Genomic DNA, 20,492 nt, shown 5'->3' with positions numbered 1-20,492 from the left:
CCAACGAACGACAACAAGATGAAGAAGGAGTCCAACAATACTCAACAGTACTCCAATAGAGTATTGACTGATAGCACAGTATCGTGAAGCAGTGGCGTATCCAGCTAGGGGCTCAGGGTGCTCAAGCACCCCCCTAAGCTTAACATTAATTACTGCAACTTACTGGATAGCTGGGAGCTGAGCCTGAGCTTGCACTACAGAGCTAGCTAGAGCTCGCAGAAGAGTTTTATACTGTTGGAGACCACACCCTTCAGATATCCAAGTTTCCTGAGCATGCGTACTGTGACTTATTAATACCACAAAAATTAATAGTTACAAGCCAAGAGTCCAGACTCGCAAGCCGTCACTGTTGCAGGCGAACAGTAGACTGGTCAAACTCCGTGTTGAGACTGGTGTTGCACAGTCAGCATATCAGAAAATATTTTAAGTGGCTGCGGTTTTCGTGACGTCAGTATACTGCATGTGATACGTAGAGTTTTTCACTATCTTGCGGTAACCGCATGCGGTTAGTTGCCACAAATATTGTGGCAAACGTTACACGAGTCTCTACACGGAGTTTGACCAGTCCCTTTCTCAAGGGCTGGCTGGCGAGTCTACCAAGAGTCTGCATCAGGAGGTTGTTCCCTGTCAGTGTCTATATAATTCAGAAAGCACCAGCAGAGGACTAGAAACTAGACTACGAGGTAGAGGACAAAGAATCTTAAACAATGGTTTTGATACAGATTTTCTTGGTGATATACATGTAGTATAATTATTGTGCACTCTGCCTGTCACTAGCTGCTCAGCAGAGAGGCCGTCTTTCAGTGGTCTGAAGAGAATAAAGACAGCAGTACAATCACACACAGAACGATCGACTAACTGGACTAACTTCTACACATACACCATAACATACCTGTAGATAGTGATAATAGCTATAGAGATGAGTCAATTGTAGCATATAATTCTCTATCTATGGTTGTAGGCAATGCATGGTAGAGTTGATATCATTGTGACTGATTTTTATCAACCCCTGTCATGCGCAGTAGAGGTGGGTGTGGCTTCCGGTGCGTGGGCAGACCTCACAAATTTCGCGCTGTCGCGCGACCTGAGCATCCTCCTACTGATATTCCTAGAAACGCCACTGGTGAAGAGCAAAGATGTGTGAATGCCAAACTCAGAGCATAACCGAAAAACAGAAATACGATATCAGGAGCGTAGCCAGGATTTTTTGGAAGAGGGGCAAAACTTATCAGCCACGCAGCGCCGAAATTTTGACCGGAAGCCACGCCTTTCAATTATGACATCATAATTGTTTAGTTGGGTGTGGCCTGATGTTTTATTTGCATAGAAGAAGCTAGTTTAGCAAAGAACAAGAACTGTCTATAGATTTAGACCAGAATAGCTCACAGTTTAGAGACTAAATCATTTTGCTTGCCTACTAGCTAGCTAACTGCAGCAAAATTCCTTGAGCAGAGTAGTAGAGATCCAGAAAAAGGGGGGGCAGTTGCCCCCTTTGCCACCTCCTGGCTACGCCACTGGATATGGTCAAGGTAACAAAGCCTGACATCAGTCCTCTCATACTGTATGGAGATTGAGCACACACAAACTCAATGGCACACTCGATTACAAGTGCAATAGAAGAATTTGATAGAGCGGTGTACACAGTGAATGCCCTAGCCTCAATTCAAGGCCGATTAAAATACGTATTTTAATCGGCCTGGAATCGAGGCTACGTATTTTAATCGGCCTGGAATCGAGGCTATGAATGCCCATACTGATAGTTCAGTATCTGGGTGCAATAAACCAATCACAGAATAGGCAATACTGAGTAAAGCGAGAACAAAGAGTAACAGACACAATTTTTTTAGGATGGTCAAATAAAATCTGTTTCCTAGGCAAGGAGTTACTCCAACCTCAAAGAACAGTACAGTTATAACACTACACGGTTGTATGTAAATTTTGAGACAACATGGTTTGTACAAGTGGAAAAATTTTCAAGTTCTGGAATGTCAAGTGGGTTTGTAAGCAGATACATTGAGCCATACACACTTATACCAAAAGCAGTAATCCATATGGGGATAAAAGCGACCAGAAGTCTCAGAATAATCTTGTAACTATGTGACTATGACACTACTTATTGTTACTGTTATTAATCCTATAATTGTAAGGCGTGAGCCTTAGGGCTGCCACGTCATGACTGTATCATGTGATGCCTTAGGGCAGTCTCGTGTTATCTATATTCTATTGAAGTGTTGAGTTCAGTGGGAGCTTCTCTGGGGTACTATAGTAAGCTTGTAGGCCTGGGGTCTAGCTAGCGAAGTTACATTTGGAGGTCCTGCCGAGACTGACTTTCTTTTAAGAGAGATTCTATACGTCGTGAAGACGGAGAGGAGCTGCCATGGCTGGACAGACCGAGGTCAAGGAGGAGCCATGTGCTGCTGATGGAGAGAGTGCGCATGCGTGGCTTAGGCCACGCGCACTACCCCTGAACTCTAAGAGACTCACGTTGCGATTGTTGAAGGCTATCGCAAAGGGTTTAGGACTGCCGGCTGACACCACACAGGAGGACCTGAGACAGATGATAGACGGAAAGCTGTCGGATAGGGGCAGAGAACCCATGAAGGTGCAAGCGTGGCTGTTTGCTACTGAGGAAGAGACTAATGTCCGGATGATCAAGTTGAGTGATGCTGAAGGATATTTCCTAGAGATACCGGCAGAGCCCAATGAACAAGAGCCCCAGGAAGTGAAAGAGAAAGAAGAACTTTCGTTGTCCGACTCAGAACGATGGGTGGAACAAGACTCTGATGTGACCACGATACAGGAGACCAACCCGGACTCTGGACTGAAGCAGGCCCTATATGAGGCGGAGCGGCGGACGAACTATCTAGAAGCTACCGTGAGGGACCTGGAGGCCGAGCTGCGACAGGAACAAGAAGCAAAGTTGGCTGTGCAGTCATCTCTCAAGGGTGAGCAGGCCACTAGTGCGGCCTTGAGAGAGGAGGTAAGAGGTCTTAATGATTGTGTGAAACATGAAAGGGAAAGAGTGAAAAATATGTGGAAATTAAATTGTGAACAATTGACCATGCTAGATGAAGAGTGTGGTAGATGTGTGAATGAATGTGATAGTAAAGATCGGGAAATTGAATTGTTGAGAACCCGGGTTCGCGAGTTTGAATGTATGCCGTTAACGCGAAGGCTGAATGCACTTACGAGCCGCACACTTGATGAACGGACGATTACAACTCCGGGGGCCCCCAATCCAGCATCGATCCCGACTGTACCAATTTCGAGACTTGATCTAGACACCAGTATCACACCAGTGCCTGATGGGAGAGTTAGATTCCCTGCCACGCCCACTATAAGGGCTCCAGACGAGTATCCGGTAATGGTCGATACAGAAATAAGTCGCACATTAACCCGTAATGTTGACGACAGACGTAGGTCTGGTAGGGCACCACCAGTAGACCCGTTCACCGGTGAGAACGAGGAAACTAGGTTCGAGGACTGGTTGCCGACTCTAGAGAGAGCAGCTACGTGGAACAGGTGGTCCAGTGAAGAGCAGCTCATGCAGCTAGCTGGACATCTGAGGGGAAAGGCCCTTCAAGAGTGGAACCTGATTAGCCCAGACGATAAGTCCAGCTACCAGTCAGCCACCAGTGAACTGTCAAGGAGAATGGACCCAGGTGGAAGAGTGATGGCTGCCCAGGATTTTAGACATGCAATCCAGAAGGAGACAGAAACAGTAGCAGACTACCTAAGGAGACTGGAGAGACAATTCCAGTTAGCCTATGGCCGAGATGACCTGAAGTCTGAGACGCGCGAGACAATGCTATACAGCCAGCTACAGGAAGGTCTGTTGTTAAATCTTGTTAGGAGCCCTTCTGTGTCTGGTTGTCAGCGGTACAAGGAGTTGTGTATTGCTGCCAAACAAGAGGAGAAACGACTTGCTGACATCAAACGCAGGCAGGTGTACGCCCTCAAAGGGAACACCTCAGACTCCAACCCCAAGAAGAGATTCCCAGACAAAGGGGCGAGCCCTAGTTTGAGCCATAGCCATAGCTATAGCCATAGTGACAAGTTCTCTGATGACCGTAGGCGCCCGATGAAACCAATGAAACCAAGGACCTTGACCTGCCATAATTGTGGCAGTCCTGATCATTTTGTTAGAGACTGCAAGGCACCGAGCAAGGAGAGTTCTAGCAAAAGCTACAGCAATGGCAATAGGCTGAAGGCTATCCAGACCAAGCCACTTGGGGACAGAAATGATCCTATGGCATGTCTATATACGTCCAGTGATTCTGATAGTGACTCAGATGTGAAGTTGATACGTGTTCCTTATGAGGGGAGCCACCCTCGTCGTGCATTAGTTGAAGTGCAGGGTATCCCAGCGTATGGTGTAGTCGACACAGGAGCAGATATATCTATCATGGGCGCAGAACTATTTAAGACAGTGGCTGCAGCGACCCGAATGAAGAAGAGATCTCTTAAATCAGTAGACAAGGCAGCGTTCACGTATGATCACAAGCCCATTAAGCTTGATGGGAAGCTCGAGTTAGACATCGTTTTCGAAGACAAGGCTCTTGCTACTCCGGTCTACCTAAAGATGGACTCAAGTGATCAGTTGCTGTTGTCCGAAGGAGTTTGCTGTCAACTAGGCATAGTGTCCTACCACCCCTCCGTTGAGAACAAGAAGCGAGGCACAGCAAAGGAGAAACCACCGGTCCGTGTGCCCGTAGTTCGTGTGAAGCTAGTGGAATCGTTGAGTGTTCCACCCCTTCGTTGTGTCCCAGCTAGAGTAGAGCTAGAAGGCGAAGAAGGCCTCCAAGGACCGTTCGTAGTCGAGGATTTGGATTTGGACAGTCCACAGCCTATACAGTTGGCAGATTCCCTGTTTGATACGGTTGGTCTAAATGAAGTGTTCCGTGTTATGCTAGAGAACCATACGGGGTTTACCCAGCGTATTGAGAAGGACACTCAAGTTGGCTTGGCTAGCGAAGCTCACCAAGTCATGGAAGAAGAATCAGAGCCACAGAAGGAACCTCCCAAGAGTGACGATGATGTGGTGATCCGGATGATCACTAGTGACGAAGAGCGGAGGAAGTATCTTGCTAGTATCCTGGTCGACGAAGGACAAGGTCTGAGATGGCAAGACAAAGACAAACTGTATTCACTCCTCATGGTCAACCATTCTGTGTTCGCCCTAGACAAGGACGAGCGAGGCGAGACTGACTTGATCCAGATGGAGATCTTCACGAACGAGACCACGCCAAAGAGACAGCCAGTGAGACGCACTCCATTTGCGGTGAGAGGAGAAGTGGCCCGTCAGTTGAGAGAGATGCAAGAAAACGGGGTAATTTCTCCATCTGCTAGCCCATGGGCAAGCCCAGTGGTCCTAGTCCGGAAGAAAGATGGTACCTTACGCTTCTGCATTGATTACAGGCAACTTAACTCACTCACAAAAGCAGATACGTTTCCGTTGCCTCGCATAGATGACCTGTTAGACCAGCTGAACAAAGCTAAATATTTCAGTACTCTCGACCTTGCCTCAGGCTTCTGGAAAGTTCAAGTTCATCCAGACTCGAAGGAGAAGACTGCTTTCATTACTCACCAAGGCCTCTATCAATTCAATGTTATGCCTTTTGGCCTACGCAATGCTCCTGCAGTGTTCCAGCGACTAATGCAGCAGGTGCTAGCTGGTTTGAACCCTGAGGAGGGTGTTCCGTTTGCCTCTGTATACATCGATGATATATTGATCTTCTCCCAGAGCTTCAACGATCACCTACAGCACCTGGAAGCGGTTATCGATCGAGTGGCTTCAGCTGGCTTGAGACTCAAACCATCGAAGTGCAAATTCATCCGTCAAACAGTTGAGTATTTGGGGCACGTTCTCACACCAATGGGTATTTGTCCAAACCCGGAAAAGGTTAGAGCCGTACAGCAGTTCCCAAGACCCACTAGTGTGAAGGAAGTGAGGCAGTTTCTCGGACTTGCCTCGTACTACCGACGGTTCGTGAAAGGGTTTGCTGATATTGCACAACCTCTACATGCATTGACTAAGGCCAACTGCCGGTATGATTGGACAGCGGATTGTCAGACATCCTTTGATTCCCTCAAGTCGAGAATGCTCATGTCGCCGGTGTTGGCTTTCCCTGATTTCTCTCTCCCTTTCACCCTGGAAACTGACGCCAGTATTAAAGGACTTGGAGCTGTACTGTCTCAGAGGGGGCAGGAGGATGGAAAGGTTCACCCTGTGGCCTATGCAAGCAGAGCCCTATCCCCTCAAGAACAGAGATACTCAGTGACAGAGTTAGAGACACTCGCGGTGGTATGGGCAGTCAAGCACTACCATGCATACCTCTATGGACATGACGTTGTAGTTTACACAGACCATTCAGCTGTGAAAGCCGTTCTGAGTAATCCTCAGGCTAATGGGAAGCATGCAAGGTGGTGGAGCCAAGTCTACTGCAGTGGCATCAAGAATCTGGAGATAGTGTACCGAGCTGGGCGAGATAATGCCAATGCTGACGCTTTGTCCCGGGCCCCAGTTACCCAGCCGACATCTGAAGTCGAGTTAGTCACGGATGTCCAGATAGCGACTATTGACAGCCTGGAGTGTGAAGACCTTTTACAGATCGATCCTGACCCCAATCAAACGACCATCGATTGTGATTTGAGTAACGAGCAAGCTGAAGACTCTGAGTGTCAGACAATGTTTGATTTTCTGTTGCTAGGAAAACTACCTGAAGATGCTGCGTTAGCCAAGAAAGTGGCAGCCCAGGCCACTCTATTCGATGTAGTGGATGGAGTATTGTGCTTCCTAGTCCCCAAAGGTGACGGAAAAGCGAGACGAGTGGTCCCTAAGAGCTTGAGGAAAACACTGATTCAAGGCTACCATAGCAGTGCCATGTCTGGTCACTTTTCAGCACCCAAGCTGGTGAAGGCCATCGCACGACATTGGTGGTGGCAAGGAATGCACGGGGAGATTACTGAACGCTGTGGTTCTTGTCTCCAGTGTACTGCTGTTAATGCCTCGGGACGCATACATCAGCCCCTACTCACACCGATCCCGGTTCAACGAGCATTTCAGATTATGGGATTGGACATCATGGAGCTACCAAAGACAAAGAATGGCAACCGTTATGTAGCGGTGTTTCAAGATTTCTTGACAAAGTGGCCCTTTGTGTTTGCTATGCCTGACCAGAAGGCTATCAGACTTGTGAGATTGTTGGTTGAAGAGGTGATTCCTATCACGGGCGTGCCTGAGAGCCTACTTTCTGACCGAGGTACCAATCTCCTCTCACACCTGATGACCGATGTGTGTGCGCTCCTAGGAGTTAAGAAGCTCAACACCACCTCCTACCACCCGGCCTGCGATGGATTGGTAGAGCGATTCAATCGAACGCTGAAGACTGCTCTGAGGAAACGAGCTGCGGAGTGTGGTGACCAGTGGGATAGGTACCTCTCCGGTGTTGTGTGGGCGTACAGGAATGTCCCCCACGAGTCCACAGGCGAGAAGCCCTCCTTCCTTCTGTACGGGGTGGATCTACGCTCGCCAACTGAGGCTGCACTGCTTCCTCCATCCCCACTCACGTTGACGGACGTCGATGACTATCGAGAGGAACTAGTCTACTCGCTTTCCTCTGCCCGTCGGTTGGCCGCCGAGTCCATCAAGACAGCTCAGCAAAAGTATAAGAAATACCACGATTTACATGCTACCCCATACCAGTACAAACTTGGAAATTGGGTGTTTATTCGCTTCCCTCAAGAGGAGTCTGGAAGGATGAGGAAATTGTCAAGGCCCCGTGGCATGGTCCCTATCGTGTTGTATCTGTGCAAGGGCCAGATGTGTGTGTGGTCAAAGTATATTTCCCTGAGGAAGGAGAAATTCGAGTGCACCAATCGCGGGTGAAACCAAGTCCAATGGGATTTCCAGCTGGTTCCTACTTGTATAAGCAGCGTAAGAGCCAAGGCAGTGTACCTGAGTGGGTGCAGCAGTTCCTCAACGATCCGAAACCTTCGACCGTTGTAACTGAGGATCGCCCACCACCTGACCTAGAGGGGCTGTTTGAAGAGACCACCGAGTCGAATGAAGTGCAATTCGGACACAACGAGGATACCGTTACTCCCGAGGTCGAGGGCGATGCCTCTAATCAAGCTGAGTCCGGGCAGCCGACCCGGACACGACACCATGGCTGATATCCGCTCAGGAAGAACGTCCAACCCCCAGAGCGATTATTTCGAGTATACCAACCAGGTGGTTTGGCCTCTTAAGGAGGGAGTGATGTAACTATGTGACTATGACACTACTTATTGTTACTGTTATTAATCCTATAATTGTAAGGCGTGAGCCTTAGGGCTGCCACGTCATGACTGTATCATGTGATGCCTTAGGGCAGTCTCGTGTTATCTATATTCTATTGAAGTGTTGAGTTCAGTGGGAGCTTCTCTGGGGTACTATAGTAAGCTTGTAGGCCTGGGGTCTAGCTAGCGAAGTTACAATCTTTACATCTTCCACTTGCTCCAGTGTAAAGGGTCCACCGTACCTTGATTTTGCAAGGTCTATTCTAGAAGGTATTTTCTCCTCCCAGTAAGTTAGGGCAGCGATAGATGGGAGACTTGTGTTTGGCTGCAAACTTAAGAATATTAAAGATGTTCCTCAGCGAGCGCGATGATTGTGGCTCAATAATCAACCATTATTTTTTCACTGAACATGAATAGTGAGACAAGCACTACCAGAGCCTCCAAGTATACGGTTTTTTCCGTATTTATACGGATTTTCTGTCTTCTAATACGGTTATACGGAATTAACTGCAAAAATATGGATATACATAGAAGACTAGAAGTGACCTTTTTTTGTCAGCTTACAGAATAAGTTAACTGGCCTTATAGTTGACAGTGAAGGATCTAGTAGCATCCCTACAGCTGTAGTAGCTCTATGCTCTATACTAGTAGTGAGTCTGATACTGAAAGACAGCTATAATTTGTAAAGCCAAGTCTCGCTTGCCACGCCCCTTTATTGAAGGGGCGGGGCAATTACAAAGCCACTAAACAGCCAGAGGAGGTACGACATCTGCGTGTCATCCGCATGTCTTTAACACACACATTCCGAACTTTAACCTAAGGAATGTGTGTCTAAAACGTTTCCTTTGACACGCGGATGTCGTACCTCCTCTGCTAAACAGCATTTCATCTCATTTCCATGTTTTGTACTGAAAATCATCATTAAATACGGAAAAATGAGCTGATTAATACTGAAAAGAAAAGTCTCTACTTGGAGGCTCTGCACTACACACATGCACAATACTGGAAGAAGACCAGCTATTTGCATGGTTAAAATTGAATCAGTGCAATGCGTCAAAACCTCGCACACCACATTGCTCATCCAAAACCCAAAGAAGAGAGTTATGCAATACCAAGCAATGTAGCTCATAATATTCTGCGAAGATGCATCAGGCATTTGATTCAAACCAAGCTGAAACATGTGACCAAACAAGCGCCTCCACCAACATAGCTAATAAAGTTTGAGAATGTACCAAGAGTTGCACTGATAATCAGAGATACTTGGGTTTTTTTTGGTTGATTTGTAATTGCCAATGTACAAACACTAACCAAAACATTCCCCATCAAAATTGCACCAGCTTTGAATACCTTGAAATTTCAGGCTAGCTACTTCAGTCGTGTAGCTATGACTATTGTGTATTTTAGAGCCATCACTGTTATATTGAAACATTTTCTACTCGGAAAATAAACTTTACTTGTTTACATTTCACCCCCCCCCCCCCCAATAACGATTTAACAGTTTCGATACACTAAGTCTGTACACCCATCCATGATTTGGTGTGATCATGCCTATTCAGGAAGAATTTTTCGGTTAACTTTTAAAATGACACTGTCAGCTGTCAACTGTCAAGTTAGTCACCTGTTATAGTGACACACTTGTCAGAGCACACTTGTGTTGTTGTATGGGATATACGTAGGGTTTTGTTGTTGGGAGACTAGAAGAGGGAGGAGCATCTGTAAAAAACAGGACTGGTGCTAATGCCTCTCGCCATGTTTTGCTTTCGCTCTAGAAGAGGTATTATATACAGGGTTTCATCTAGTGGGGGGGCTGGGGTGAACCTTCCCCTCCAAAATGCTCATCTTCCCCCCAAAATGTGTGTATAATAATGACATCATCACATTAGTGCTGTCTATGATGTCACTTGTGCAATATTGACTACTGTGATGCACTGGCATGTAATAGGGGGTGTGGTAAACAAATGTGGAGTGGTCAAACATTTTGCGGCGTGCGTAAACCTTCCCCCCCAAACTTTTAATCCTAGATGAAACCCTGAACTATTTTGCTTTGTATAATTACAGTTGCTATAGGAAGGGGGGGGGCTCCAGGGGCTGGAGCCCCCCCCCCCCCCATCTTTATAGGCTAGATAGCTGTATTTTTTTCCCCATTCAACCAAAAAACTAGAGATCGACCCCCCATTTAGAAATTGCTTTCTACGACACTGAATTATAATGTTACGTTAGTTATTGCCCAGCACGAGTGCAATGCAACATTCCATACATTCACGAGGGCGCCTGCAATAACTAATACATAATATTGCCCAATGACGTCAAACTCTTCTTATTGGTAAAGTTTTTCCCTCTAAATTGTAGTAGTGTTTTGAGTGAATTCATTAGTTTTGCTGAATTCCATAGTAAATTCTTCCCACAACTAGTAGGTTGGGTGGGGCATAAGTACAAAAGCAGATTCATCCACTGCATTCACACACAGAGTGCAACATGCCATATAATTATTGCACTACATTATAATTATGGCATATTGCAGTGCAATATATGGTTGCTATGGTAGTGATGGTAGTGATACAACATGTCATATACAGAGCACCGTGGATGGTTTTGATCTGCCCACTCACTGGGCAACAAGTTCTATTATAGTGTTACGCTCTTGTGTTATGTTATTGTTGTTATAATTATGCAATGAAGGATGTAGATTCATGTAGATGGACTGTACAATGCAGAAGTTGATCTCTAGCCTTGATTCCAGGCTGCATCTGAGGACTTGTGAAGGAGGCTAGCCTGCCATTTGTACAACTTGACATCTTAAAACATTCATTCAATGTTTGTATTGCTAAAAAAGTAAAAAGTACACTTCAGTGTGGAGCATGGTCACCTGACTGCTTTTGATTGATACGATCAGCACTACTAGATATTTTGTTAGTGAAAAACCTTATAGCGAATGAGCCAAATCAGCAGAAAATTTGACTTTGCGATCTAGCTATTGCGTTCAGGCAAGGATCGTGTCTATTTACTAGTAAAGGTTTTGCGGATTTTATTGTTGCGAATTGATCCACCATCGCAAAGTTCGCAAATGTTTAATGCTCGCAAAACATTCTAGTACTGCCTACAAAATTTTCATGTTTTATGCTGCCTGGGATGTAAATACAATGCACCTTCTCATCAGAGTCACATGAATTGTCAATTTTCATACTCACCTCATTCCCAAAATGCTACGAATTGTTATTGATCCACGATATCTTTGTATTTGATGTGTGTATAACTGTTTTCATAATTATACTATATAGCCTGATCATTCTTTGAGGGATGTCAGCTATAATAGTTATATACGTGACATGTATACAATGGTCATGTATATAAATTATTCAACTTAATAATTATGTGCTAACTCCCCTAGGCCTAGCATGATAGTTAATCATACACTTCTCTTGGAAACTTGTTCTGTGTCATCTAGCTGTGCAAAACTGTTACGTAAGTTAATGGCATACATTTATGAGTCTGAGCAGGTATTCTCTAGTAACAGTTCCCTCAAATCAATCTCTGTGACTGTGGGGGGTGTGCTATGCGGGGGGCCACTGATGATGTCATTGTTAGTTAGTACTCGATTCTGTGGCCCTTTTAGAGATGAAGCGACTCTCAATGTTAGCCTCTTGATCGCGTCTATTCTCTGGCATACAACGTAGCAGTGATAGACTAAGATGAGTACACATACAGCGAATGCACTGCCCACTGTACAGCAGACTGTTATGCTCTGTCTGTTGATTTTATCAGTCTGGTTTGACTGTAAAAACAGTGATGTTACAGTTAGTATCAGAAGGTTTGCCAGAAAGAATAGCTCCAGAAAATTTGATAGTTTGCTTCTATACAGCTGTTTTATGCCAAATACTATCAGTATTATCGTTAATATAGTCAGTATTATGCTTATTACTAGCAAATTGACCGCTTGATTTCCCGATATGTTCAAAGACACAGCTGTTAGTATAACGAGCCTAGCAAGCAGTAGCAGCCCAGTCCAATAGCGAAACTTGACTCTGTATGGACCTTGATAAGCATCCAGTAGAGGCATTAACTTCTTAAGCGATTTCAGTAGTTTGTAGTGTGTGTATCGCTGGAGAACGGGTGCCGTTAATAACAGGACGGTGAATGGTAATATGTGTACTAGTAGGATGACCAAGCCAGCTGTGAAGAGCATGCTGTGAGGCCACTCTAAGAATGTGTACTGACCGTCGAGCAGCCAAAGGGAGGTGGGCATACCGTTGACATCTGTGAGGGCAGTCGATGAAAAGGTATTAAATGTAGTCCTCAATAGTTTAGCGTAGGATAGTAGGAAGAGTGTAGCTAGAACTGATACTGTGTTTGAGCCTGTCCATTTAGAGACTTTGATAGAGTAGCGGCTGATCAAGATTAGCAGGCCGACTATTGTCCAAATGTACAGAGGGAATATAAATTGGAGCCATGTACGATAGTATGTGTTAAGTTTATTCACGAAACATGTTTCTATGCCCAAGTCAAAGTTCAACCAGGCAACAAAGACAAAGAGAATGCTTACGAATTTGTTATCAGTGGCAACTGGAAAGAAAGCGGTTTGCGTGGCTTGTACGATGTTGACGTAGAAGATGAGACCGTTAATAGTGCCCGTGGAAACAGTGAGGTTACATTTGAGTAACAGGACAACCAAAACGACTCCAGCAAGTGCAAATGGTATCAGTAGGAGAAGGTAGATATTTGAGCATTCTTTACACAGTGACGTACCCAGGACTAGACTGAGCCCGGGTCGACAGGCTCCACACAGTACATCACTGCGATTAAAGTCACACTGGTCTTGCTGGTTGAAAGGATTGACTCTGGTGAAGTTGCTTTTACAGTAATCAAATGGACAGACTTGATGCACCAAAACATCCCCTGAATAGTTGCCAACCCACATGGAGGACGTCTTGTACAATCGTTCCTCGTCAATGTTACATGTGATTCCTTTGGATGTTAGATAGTCTGTACAGATACATTTTCTGTCATTATTATTTTGTGTAAAACCTGGTGGACATACTTTAATTATTATTTCAATTACTGTTGATATCGTTTGTGATTTCCATAGATAATTTGAATCTTGTTCCTTGACTATAGTTAGACTCAGCCTTTCAGTATAGTTTGTGTGTTGAGTTTCTATTGAGTAGTACAGTTGCTTGCATTCTGTGGCAATCTTTTGAAGGTGTGCCTCATCAGCAATACTACCAATACTTGTTATCTCTAAATGTGCTTGTAGTTTGCAAGGAGAGGAATAGTTGTACTGGCCAACACAAACTAGTGGAACTTGGAACCTTTGTCCTGGATAAGCGTGTAATTGCATGGAGTGTGAACAAGTGTGTTTTTGTGGGAAGTCATCAGAGCAAATACAGACCTGGTACGGAAGAGAGGAAACAGCTGATGATGTATTTCTCTCTGTGATATCGAGTATATCCCATAAATTGCAGTATTCTAGGTCTCCTCCATAAATTGCATCACCTCCTTTCGTTGCTAGGTTGTGTTTCATACTAATTGTTATTTTGTTTGTTGGTGGTTCAATTTTAAAGAAACAGATTCCAGTTCCGCCACAATTACGACGAATTGCAACACCGCCACCATAACCATCTGCTGTGTTATTTATTATACTAAGGGTAGCATTTGATTCAGTATAAAATACAGCAAAAGTTGTAAAAGAGACTAAACAATCAAACAGTATAGCCCCACCATCTGATTGCCGAGCATGGTTACCTTTAAGTAGGCTTTTTCCAAACAGATTTAATCCTGTTTCATAAAGATAAATGCCCCTACAATCATTGTTCGTAATTTTTACATTTTCTATGAGTAGAGATATTCCTTCTCTGACATCAATAGTACCAGTTTCATCAATCTCCATGTCTGTTAGAGCTGTATTTATTCTGCATGTGTTATGTTTAAATGTACAATTGGTTATTGCTGGATAGCATTGGTTTGAATAGACAGCTGCTCCAAATCTAGCTTCATTGCCTATGAAAGTGCATTTGTTGTAAGAAAAATGTGTACGTAATGAAGTGTATGTTGCACCACCATTAAATTCAGCTGTGTTATAACTGAACACGGATTCAGATATTTTCAAACTTGATCTGAAATTATTTATTACCATTGCAATGCCACCACCGTTTAATATGGCTGTATTCCTTGAAAATATTGATTCTTTGATATGAATGCGAGTGTTCTGTCTCAATTGACCTGACAATTTGACCCCACCACCACTTTGAGCTTTATTGTTGATAAATTTGCATCTGTTAATCACTATAGTTATACCAGGAAAGTTTTCCTGTGTCAGAAGAAATGTTAGACCACCAGACGAACATTCGAATTCTGTAGGTCTTGGTGAACACAAACCGATTCCATTCAAGAATATAGAATTTGCTATTAAGATATTTGTGTGTTTTCGAAGTGTATTTTCTTGTAACACACTAAACATCATTAAATGCAAGTTGCCTCCAAACATAGTATTTCCAGTGTGCTTGCTACCGTTTATAACGATTTCGTTTAGCATTACCATGTTGCTATTGTGGCAGTCTGTTAGAATAATGATCATGCCAGCTCCTCTACTGCTAGTGATAGTGATGTCAGCAACTAGCAGCTTTGGTACGTTTACGATCAGTACTGATGATATGCTTTCATTCAGATACTTCATACCATTAAACTGTTTCTTGAATGATACTTTAAAGCCACAATTTTGTAGTTTAATACTTTTCAAACTTAAAGCTTGAAGTTGAAGAAATACAAAGCTTATTGGGGAACCTGACTCACAATCAACTATTATTACCTTTTGTTGGTTTTGTCTATCTGTTGTAAAATTTGCTGACACATTCCCATCTGTATAAGGATTTCCGACAACAATCCAACCTTTAGTTTTTGAAACATGAGTCCCAGCTAAGAAGAAGACATTGATGCTCATACCACCATTGATGCTTGTGTCTGTCGAATTAGTCACCAGATCTGTTATAGTGACACACTGGTGTTGTGGTATGGAGTGGGGGCACTCCGACATTGTGTCTGGTCTCACCCAATACTCGACAGTCGTTCCATTGGTCCAGCAGTTGGCAGGTGAGGTAAGAGCCAGGGAGAGTAGAAGAGGGAGAAGCATCTGTAACAATTACTGAAAATATACAACTCTCATGCATGTACCTTCTCAATCATGCATTGGCTTGGCTATAGCTGACAGCTACTTTGTACATGATTGAAACTGATCCTGTGCACATTTGATGTTTGTTATACAAAATATCAGTGGCAATCAGAATTTGTTATTTTCAATTTGTTATGCTAGTGTACAAACAAAGTGTATTTTAGACTGCAATTTCATAGCCTTGCCAGTTAGGGTCAAGTGGTAATTGATCCATCCGATTGTGACAATTGATTCCAACGATTGATTGTGCTAATCGATTCCACTAAAGTAATGGAATGTGGGAATCGATTCCAACGATCGATTGCTTCAAAGGAAATCGATTCCAACGATCGATTGCTTCAAAGGAAATCGATAATTGCAACTAACATTTCAATATTATCCACTATATAGATGGGATTCCATGAACCCTATTGACGCTTTAAAGCATACGTCATAAATGGTGCCCTGCACTGGAAGTACCGTAAAAAGTCCAGTAAAGGCACCACGAAATTCCCCACAACATTAATTACAAGAACGGTGAAAATACATCATCAGCCTCAACTGCCACTGGAATCTATTTAGAGTGCCGACTACGTTATACCAGGCGGTAGACTCACTTAGCCAGTTTTACATCCGCAAGTGGTTATATGGGCATGCAGAATCTGGTTTCTGCATGGTTCATCTCTGCATTCATATACATGGAGTGATGAAGATGTACACAACAATGTATATATACATGTACATAATCATTATTATAGTTAAATTGATCGATTATGTGCAACATATTTTTCATAAATTTGCTCCACTTGATGGTGCAGGTTGTATTCTTCGTCCCTCACCCGATGCTTGTACCAACGAATGACAACAAGATGAAGAAGGAGCCCAACAATACTCAACAGTGCTCCGGTGGAATATTGACTGATAGCACAGTACCGTGAAAAGCAAAGATGCGTGAATGCCCAACTCAGAGTGTAACCGAAAGCCAAAAATACGATTATGGTAAAGGTAACAAAGCCTGTCATCAGTCCTCTCATACTGTATGGAGATTGAGCACACACAAACTCAATGGCACACTCAATTACAAGTGCAATAGAAGAATTTGATAGAGCGGTGTACACAATGAATGCCCATACTGACAGTTCAGTATCTGGGTGCAACAAACCAATCACAGAATAGGTAATGCTGAGTAAAGCGAGGACAAAGAGTAATATACCCAATTTTTTCAGGATACTCAAATGAAATCTGTTTCCCAGGCAAGGAGTTACCCCAACCTCAAAGAACAATACAGTTATAACGCTACACCACCAAGGGTTGTATGTGAATTTTGAGAAAACATGGTTTGTACAAGTGGAAACATTTTCAAGTTCTGGAATGTGAAGTGGGTTCGTTAGCAGAAACATTGAGCCATACACACTTATACCAAAAGCAGTGATCCATATGGGGATAAAAGCAACCAGAAGTCGCAGAATAATCTTTACATCTTCCACTTGCTCCAGTGTAAAGGGTCCACCGTACCTTGATTTTGCAAGGTCTATTCTAGAAGGTATCTTCTCCTCCCAGTAAGTTAGGGCACTGCGATGGATGGGAGACTTGTGTTTGGCTGCAAACTTAAGAATATTAAAGATGCTACTCAGCGAACGCGATGATTTTGGCTCAATAATCAACCATTTTTCACTGAACATGAATAGTGAGACGAGCACTACACACATGCACAATACTGGAAAAAGACCAGCTATTTGCATGGTTAAAGTATAATTAGTGCAATTCGTTAAAACCTCGCACACCATGTTACTCATCCAAAACCCAAAGAAGAGAGTTATGCAATACCAAGCAATGTAGCTCATAATATTCTGTGAAGATGCATCAGGCATTTGATCCAAACCAAGCTGAAACACTGTCACCAAACAAGCGCCTCCACCAATGAAGCTAATAAAGTTTGAGAATGGACCGAGAGTTGCACTGATAATCAGAGATGCTTGGCTTTTTATTGGTTGATTTATAACTGCCAACGTACAAATGCTAACCAAAATACTCCCCACAAACATCAAAATAGCACCAGCTTTGAATACCTTAAAATTCCCGAATCGTGAGTCAGCAAGCCATCCGGATAGAGGAATTGAAATCACAAGCACCACCAATGGAATGGAACTGGTTGTAACAAACAGCAAAGTATCATTTAGCTTCATCCTCAGTCCGTGGTAGACAGGATGCATCATCGCATCAGTGGACCATAGTGAAATGCACGAACACAGAGACCACAATAGGACAAGAGCAGCTGCCTTTGAATTGAAACACCTCATCCACATTTTGAAGGCTATACTTCACACTCTTAGCTACAAAAGGTACGTTACTGGCACTTTTATTTCATGCAGGCATTCATCTTATACACATACAATAAAGCTACGACTATATATACATTGTTTATCTTATGTCATCACAGTTAATGTTGAAACCTTTTCTACTCTGAAAATAAACTTCATTGGTTACATTTCACCCCCTACAACAATTTAACAATTTTACTGTTACACATACACTACACCCCCATCCATGATTTGGTGTGATCATATTCGTAATCTTGTGAAAATACGCCCACCGATTTGCGCCGGTATGGTATATAGTTTTGGTGGGTTAGCTTTCGACATGATATGTACTACATAACAACTCTCCCTAGGACATTAGAAATAACTGTCCTGGAAATTCACCTCCGCACCATCAGTATACCGAATGTGAAGGCATTACAGACATTGGAAGACTATTGAGTAGTAAATAACTGTTACGTCTAAAGGTATACTGTGTTGTAGTTAACAAACCTGATTACACACTGGACAAAAATAAGTTTGAACTTACTTCCATGATTACAGTTAGCTACATTGAAATCCATGTATTGTCGAAGTGGTCACATAATCTATTGAGTTCTCCATTAATATATGGTTACTATGCAAGGATACTGTTTTACAACTATAACATGCAGTACAATCATACATAAGGGTGCGTGACTACGTGTGTAGTTGCAAAAGAAAGTATCTATAAAATTATAGACATTATAGACACTAGTAGATAAGATCTACATGGGAAGTACATGGGAAAAGTGCTCAGAGCAGGTATTCTATTAGCCTCGATCCCAGGCTGCACTTTCCACTTCTGCCTGGTATCGACTGCTTGCGCATGCGCTAATATCCCCCCGGTATCTGGGGGCTTTGGATAACATCGTATATGCTCAGTAAAACTATGACATCACAACAAACGGAAGTGGATTGAAGGAAGTAGATAGAAAGTTCGATTGAAGGTTTCTAGCCCATCGGATAGCATTCTCTGATAGCTACCCTTAGCCTGCTATGTTAACAAACACTTACAGCCTGCAACAGTGTGGATGACAATCGTCTGAACGGAGTGAAAGCTGACAAGAGCTTATATGGACAGGCCACGCCCATTTGCTTTGGTGAAAGTCTACTATACTACTGCTACTGATTCTATCAGAAGAAAATAGCTGTACAACAAACCTACACAGCTCTGTCTCTAGCTAGCTAGCTATATAGCTCTGTGTATGACTTTTAAGATATTTTCTCTGATGAATCCAGTATTATAGGAAATTTTACGGGAAAAAATATCCAATAATTTGGCGCATGCGCAAGCAGTCGATAGCAGGCCTTCTTTTCTATGAAGGCCGGTGAAGGAGGCTAGTATTCTATGGGACTTAGTATACCTGCAACTTACTTAGTATACCTAGTATTCCGTTGTCAAGTAATTGTATTGTAGTCAAGCGGTTAATTTGCGCATGCGCACTAGTATCTAAATGAGTTAGACACTGTTTTGTCGGTGTCCATGTGATTTAGAAGCCCTCAGCCACTTGTAGTACCCTCGCTACGCTTTGGATACTAAATCAGTGCCTTTGGGCTTCTAAATCCCATAGACACCTCCAAAACAGTGTCTAACTATTATTTAAAATGGTCACTATGGCTGTAATTAGCTATGGTAGCCTAGCTATGTATAGCCGGATGCTGAAACTTTGTAGATCTACAATCATATTAGGGTGTGTGCAAAGGAAAGTATCTAGACATGTATGCAGACAGTCACATCCTCGATCAGTGTGTAAGCGGCTTAGTACAATATTAATTATAGTACCCTTCATTTAATCATAGATAAACGAACAGAAAGGGATTGGAAACGCCTCACGTGATCCATTACAATCTCAACGTGTGCCGTCACACCCTCAGAATAGGCTTGTTACGCTCCAGAATCTATGCACTGGTTGAGCTCTGCCCACTTTTCTCTTTAGCCGATTTCTACAGGGGGAAATCCAGGTATGCACTGAAATTCTAGCATCCACATGGTTTCCCAGATAGCTCCAACTGATGCTCCAGTACGCTCACTGGCAGTTGTGCTTGGATTTGTGCTCAAAACAGCTACATTTTAAGGTTTTGTTCCTATATCTCACTTTTGCAAGTCTATTACTTACTGAATGCTGTATTATATGAAAGCTCTTATTCAATAGAATGGGAATAGCCATCAATGCTGGCATTCTATTATAAAAATAATAATTGGTAACTACTTGTAGTAAATTTTCTCTATCATGTTACCGTTCCTCCACAGTGACTTCTAAGTTAGCGTGAGTAGCGTTTAATGTGTTTTCTAATTGTTTATGCATAGTAGAATAGGAATATGACATTTATTTTTGGTATTGCTTTAATACCTGGATATGAGCCATGTATACCTTTCATTACATACATTTTTGACGCTGTGTGTGTATATACTTTGTAATGATTTTAACATGTCATGTTTGTACGTATTGTGTTAATTTTGTGATTCAGAGGAGTTATCAATGACAAGCTTCTCCCAGAGACCCAGGAATAAATTGTTGTACAATGTTACAACAATGTATTATACAATAATAATAATTTATAATCGATTTATTTATTATACAATTAATTTTACAAAACAATTAAAAATTATATCTGATGTTGCAGTGTCTCTCTACGTTTAATACACTTTACTTCTTGCTTCCGAGCAAAATTGTACTAGTGTAACTAGATCTAACAAGTTGGACAATTATTAGATCTAACAAGTGGACACA

At 43.0% G+C, this 20,492-nt stretch overlaps 3 protein-coding genes across 3 annotated transcripts; 1 reads left to right on the top strand and 2 right to left on the bottom strand.

Annotated features, from left to right (window-relative positions):
• Positions 1 to 1,746: 1,746 nt before the first annotated feature.
• On the top strand, positions 1,747 to 8,416 carry LOC135345475 (uncharacterized). The gene has a single exon (XM_064542896.1). The coding sequence runs from the start codon at positions 2,378 to 2,380 to the stop codon at positions 7,886 to 7,888; it is 5,511 nt and encodes a 1,836-aa protein (XP_064398966.1). The 5' UTR covers positions 1,747 to 2,377; the 3' UTR covers positions 7,889 to 8,416.
• A 2,660-nt stretch (positions 8,417 to 11,076) lies between these two features.
• On the bottom strand, positions 11,077 to 15,721 carry LOC135344700 (uncharacterized). Its single transcript, XM_064541935.1, has one exon. It carries the CDS (start codon positions 15,401 to 15,403, stop codon positions 11,762 to 11,764), a length of 3,642 nt encoding a protein of 1,213 aa, XP_064398005.1. The 5' UTR covers positions 15,404 to 15,721; the 3' UTR covers positions 11,077 to 11,761.
• Positions 15,722 to 15,823: 102 nt separating this feature from the next.
• Positions 15,824 to 19,340, bottom strand: LOC135344701 (solute carrier family 15 member 4-like). The gene has a single exon (XM_064541936.1). The coding sequence runs from the start codon at positions 17,725 to 17,727 to the stop codon at positions 16,180 to 16,182; it is 1,548 nt and encodes a 515-aa protein (XP_064398006.1). The 5' UTR covers positions 17,728 to 19,340; the 3' UTR covers positions 15,824 to 16,179.
• Positions 19,341 to 20,492: the final 1,152 nt, after the last annotated feature.

This window comes from Halichondria panicea, chromosome 12 (assembly GCF_963675165.1).
Source record: "Halichondria panicea chromosome 12, odHalPani1.1, whole genome shotgun sequence".
Taxonomy (NCBI): Eukaryota; Metazoa; Porifera; class Demospongiae; order Suberitida; family Halichondriidae; genus Halichondria; species Halichondria panicea.
This window is presented reverse-complemented; position numbering and strand designations above follow the sequence as displayed.

Bases quoted from the DNA above. Each gene is read 5' to 3' on its own strand.
- LOC135345475 (XM_064542896.1), top strand. From the start codon at position 2,378: ATGGCTGGACAGACCGAGGTCAAGGAGGAGCCATGTGCTGCTGATGGA.
- LOC135344701 (XM_064541936.1), bottom strand. From the start codon at position 17,727: ATGTGGATGAGGTGTTTCAATTCAAAGGCAGCTGCTCTTGTCCTATTG.
- LOC135344700 (XM_064541935.1), bottom strand. From the start codon at position 15,403: ATGCTTCTCCCTCTTCTACTCTCCCTGGCTCTTACCTCACCTGCCAAC.